Genomic DNA, 4,848 nt, shown 5'->3' with positions numbered 1-4,848 from the left:
GTCTTCTTGCAAACACTTGCAACTAGTGCAAGTCTAATGGAAGGAGCCAGTCTAGAATGACAGCAGCTGAAGAGACGAGTCTGCTGGGTGAAGACCCAGGTCAATATATCTCCTAGGTGGCTGCCGGGTGTGAGTGTGTTGCATGTGCACTGAAGAATTAGCTACCTTCTTGGAGAAGGGGAGGAGACCTTCACATTGTTGAGCCTGGGGGCACAAAGCAGCCTGGAGGAGGGAGGGGGAAAGGGGAGGAACCTTCTTGGTTCTTGGCCGTGGGCTGGGCAACTGAGACTGGGAGAGGCTGAGGGGTTGGGCCAAGGAATTTGAAGATAATCTTGAAGGTGAAACAGGTACCCTGGGATGCAGAGCTTAGAAGACTCCTAGGGGCTTGTTTGTGACTCCTGATGGTGGAGAGCAGGAATTGAAAATGATTAGAGTATAGAGAAATCATGGGAAACATTTTAGGAGTGAGAAAGCAGGAGGAGTGGGTTATGATAAGGCAGTGTTACTTTATCAAACAGTATCTTGCATTGGCCTTCTTATGGTTTTTAATGAGACATGTTGCTATTATTGAATGTACTCCCTCCTTCAAAGGACCTGTGAGGTCAGTGGAAATAAGGCAAGAGTTGCTTTTGAATGAGAAGATACTGTACTGAGAGAGAGAGAGAGAGAGAGAGAGAGAGTTCAGTCTCAATCCCTGGGCTGGAGACAGACTGAAACAGGCTTTGAAGTTGGCATCTTAGCTCCCAATTCATTGCTCTCTGGGCCTTTCTGCTTCTGGGGAAACTTTTAAGAGACCCGGGAAAGATATGAGAGACTTGAGTGGGATATACTTGAGAGCTTCATGGGAAACTTTTAGGAGACTCAGGAAAGATACGAGAGAGTTGAGACCTTCCCATAGAGAACGTTGGGACCTTGGGACTGCCTCCTTCTTTTGACATAAGCAAGAACGCTCTGATCCAGAGAGCAAAATAACCTCTACAACAGGGCAAGGATGGAAAGGAAAGGAAATATGGAAAGGAAGAGGACGTGCCTGAGACATGGAGAAACTGTTCTTACCCAGGGAGTGGGGAGGGTCACCTTGTGGGGCATTTTTATGCCTCACTGGGGGTTGGGGCAGTGGGGGTGCTAATGGTCTCTGAAACCTGTGGACTTCCAGCCTAAGGAGATGGAGGGAGCGATAAGATTGAGGTGGGGGTTATAGATGTGCTGATAAGTAGAGGGGGAGCCGGTCAAGAATGGTGCACTTGGCAAGGAATTACTAAGCCCATAAAGCTAATCCTTGAGGGGGTGGGGGGAGGGGCTGTGGTGGAGGAGTCTGGCTCAGTCAGGGACACACAGAGCAGGTGCAGTCATCAAGGACATTGTCCATAGGTTCCTGAAGGAAGAGAAAGAGCAACCACCCACAGGTCTTCAGTCTTTTATTGCCCCTCTTGCCCGATCTAGGTTCTTCAATTGGAGGGGTATGAATAAGGAACCTGGGTGGGGGCCAAGTTGTCCCTTGTCCCATCACCATCGATCTCAGTAGGTGAAACAGAGTTTTGAATCTTTCCTCCTTTGGCTTCTCTCCACCATGCCTGCCTTCTGATAGTAGCCTATATTGTCACATTGTCACCCTTTCTTGTCTTGGTTTTCTACTCAGTGCCCCTGCAGCTTTCTGCATTGAGCACCACTGCAGCCTCTTTTCCAGAGAGTGCCTTCCCTGGTCATTGTGCCCCCAGCATGGCAGCTGCATTAATAGTGGCAGGCTTGTCACCTCATTGTTGAGTCCAGGGGATGTTTCCCACCTGCTGACAAGTATCTAGGAGGAGGAAATAAGCACTACAGCTGAACACCACGTTAACAGCAGGTATCATTAGATGGTGGGATTTTTAGGGCTTTTTGTGCTTTTGAGTGTTTTGTATTTTGTAAGAAGAGAAAAATTAAGGAATTAGTGGTTCCTGCTTGATTCACTGAAGCTGAGTCCGGCAGGTGAATTGGTAAAGAGGTAGAAGTCATTGATAATGGGCCCGCGTTGGTTCTTTCCACTCCAAGCTGCCCTCCCACTATTGCCCTCCTCATTCATGTCTCCGGAGCTGTAGGTTTCCCTGCATACCAGGGAACCAAGAAGCTCCTCCTCCAGAATAGCCAGGAGGAGATTCATGGTTTTATTTTTTTCCATTCATTCATCATTCGCTGGATCTGCAGGTCAATGGGTACGAGGTTGGGGTAAGTGAGGTCACTGCATTTTTACACCTTTATGCCACCACCATAAAGTGTCCCTAGTCTCCTGTCACCTGGTTTGGAGCTCAAGGAAGTAAGAGCTAGAGTCTGGCAGGTTCCATGTGACTGTACCTGCTAGCATGGGTTCCCTTCATGGGAAGGAATTTCATCTCTCATCTTATCTTCTCGTTTCTCCAATTCTTTCTTGCACAAAAGTATATGTTCATGTATATACCCTGACACCTGTGTTTGCATGTAAGAAAGTGATATGAATGGGCTTTCCATATCCTTGTACCCAGTTGGATGCTCATGGCCCATGTCTGGTTTACTTTTTCCAAGAAAGACCTTCATAGTGTATTCCCAACCCACCATCTGCTGGCTATCCGATAGGTCTGACTTTTGAAGGGAGCAGGCACAGGTGCAGGTCGTCCCTAGTTCCATTATTTGGGGTCTTTGACTCCTTGCCATGCTGCCTTCTCTCTATAGACTCTCACTCCTCTACCAAGCAAGTAGCTGCCAGATACTCTTGAAACAGCCTCTCTATGTCTGAGAGTACAAGAAGATACAAAATAAAAGAAGGTATTTCAGCCTGGATGTACAACAGGACAAAGTCTAAGGATGAAGAATAATAAGGGAAAGAGTAAAAAGGAGTACCCTCTACTCACAGACAAGATAATCAACTCTTTGCATCTATTTCTTTATGTGTTCATTTGGTTTTGTTTTTCCATTTGTTTGTAGTACTGGAGATTGAACCCAAGATCTTGTCCACATCGGGCATTTTGCCACTGAGCCTCACCTCCAGCCCTTTGAAAAGTGCACTTTTGTGAGACAGGGTCTTGCCAAGTTTCCCAAACTTGACTGAAGTCACAGGCATGCCTCAAACTTGTGATTTTCTTACTGCTTCCTCCCCTCTAGAGTAACTGGAAGTAACTGTATGCCCAGCTCTCAGCTCTATCACTATGAAACTCTATATACTGTGCATCAAATTCTATCTGTCTCCATCTCTCTGCCTCTCTGTCTGTCTGTCTTACATGGTGTCTGTACTTTCTCATCCTTCCCCTATGCCCTAATTCTTACTCCTAGTTTTCAATAGGCTTCAAGTTTCATGCAGAGCACAAGGCACATGTTTGGACTTGAGGATACTGGTGTGTAGAAAGTCATTGGCCTCATCTGTGCCAACCACTTTACAAAGAGAAAAGCTACATGGAATTATAGGCAGATATCACATTTAGACTCAGAAGCACTAATGAGAATCCTACTTTGCCCACTGATGGCTGTGATCTTACATGGGACATGTATTTTCCCAGTGAACCTGCTTTTTTATCTAAGTAGACTATGAGAATGTTGTTGCTTTGGAGTACACACAACTATGCACATCCAATGGTGTAATAGATGTGATGATACTTGGAAAGTTCTAGAGCTGTTTTGGGCTGTGATCTACAAGGTGAGTCATATGGCCATCTTTTGAAACATCTGCCATTGCCCACCATTCTGGAATGGTGTAATGATCTAGAACGTGGGTTAGGCCCACGGCAGTGATGTCACAGAACACATAGAGTCAGAGGTCCTATGGAAGAGAAGGAGGAAAAACGATGCTGGCAAGGGGTAAGGGCTGAGACAGGGACAAGGTGGTGGTGGGACGTGGGGAGTGGGGCCAGAGGCGGCATGGGAGAGAAGGCCCATGACTTTCCTGGGCTCCCAGCTCCACAGGGCAACATTCCTGACAGCTGTCCTGCTGCTGCTGCAAGTGAAGGAGGTGAAGAGTCTGAAGGGCAGCGCCAGCCTGGATGAGGACAGGAGTCAGAGAGAGAAATTGGTCTCTGCGGGTAGGCAGTGGAGAGAGAGGGTGTATGGGGAGCGGGGTGGAAGTAAAGGCAGGCTTGGGTTGAATTCAGGCTCTAGTGGCTGATTGAGTCAGGATTAACTGGGATGGGTTTGGTTTTCATGAGATAACTTATGTTCTCTATCACCATAATTATGTAATAATAGCTGCAGGTAAAAATGTCTGGCTTTAGAGAGACTCTTAGGCTACAGCATGGACTAGCTGCAACTGTCCAAAGCTGCTGGGGAAGTAAAAAGAGTGCTTGCCTAAAGAAGGGAGGTCTTTGCCTTCAGGCCTGAAGATGTGCCTCACTCCTCAAACAGTGTAACACTTTGGAGGAGGGAACCTGTGTGAGGAGGGAAGGTTGTGGGTGTTTGAGATGGAGCTACGGTTGAAGTGAGATCTGAAAAGCCTTCTAGTTAGGGTGTTTGCTTTCTAGTCAAGGCCAATGTTATGACTGGCAATTGGCCTTCACTTGTCTTTCCATCCTTGACCTCCTCCCCATTCTGGTGCCGACCAGGAGTGAGATTGGGGTTGCCCCTCTTTCATGTTCCAGACCAGGGCCAAGAGCAGTTCGAAGAACACTTTGTGGCTTCCTCAGTGGGTGAGCTGTGGCAGGTGATGGATATGGCCCAGCAAGAGGACACGATCGCCCAGGCAACAACTATCCGGGACCACCTCTTCGATCTAGCTTTCTGCTTCAACCTGGCCAGCATCATGATTTTTTTATGAGAGACTTTGTGGTGGAGGCAGTTGTCTGGGTCCTGCATGAGGAGTTTGAAGTCTACTTCCCCTTCGTGATTGCTTACTGACCTCCTCTCCCAGAT

At 47.4% G+C, this 4,848-nt stretch overlaps 1 protein-coding gene across 2 annotated transcripts; it reads left to right on the top strand.

The window, feature by feature from the left end:
• Window positions 1-3,768: 3,768 nt before the first annotated feature.
• On the top strand, window positions 3,769-4,753 carry Llcfc1 (LLLL and CFNLAS motif containing 1). Of its 2 annotated transcripts, XM_036180511.1 has the most exons (3): window positions 3,769-3,804; window positions 3,902-4,025; window positions 4,578-4,753. In XM_036180511.1, exons 1-3 carry the CDS (start codon window positions 3,769-3,771, stop codon window positions 4,751-4,753), a joined length of 336 nt encoding a protein of 111 aa, XP_036036404.1. The 2 variants fall into 2 exon arrangements, with proteins under 2 accessions (XP_036036404.1, XP_036036405.1); XM_036180512.1 differs by lacking the exon at window positions 3,902-4,025 and having other exon boundaries at window positions 3,792-3,804.
• Window positions 4,754-4,848: the final 95 nt, after the last annotated feature.

The sequence above is a fragment of the Onychomys torridus genome, chromosome 3 (assembly GCF_903995425.1).
Source record: "Onychomys torridus chromosome 3, mOncTor1.1, whole genome shotgun sequence".
Taxonomy (NCBI): domain Eukaryota; kingdom Metazoa; phylum Chordata; class Mammalia; order Rodentia; family Cricetidae; genus Onychomys; species Onychomys torridus.
This window is presented reverse-complemented; position numbering and strand designations above follow the sequence as displayed.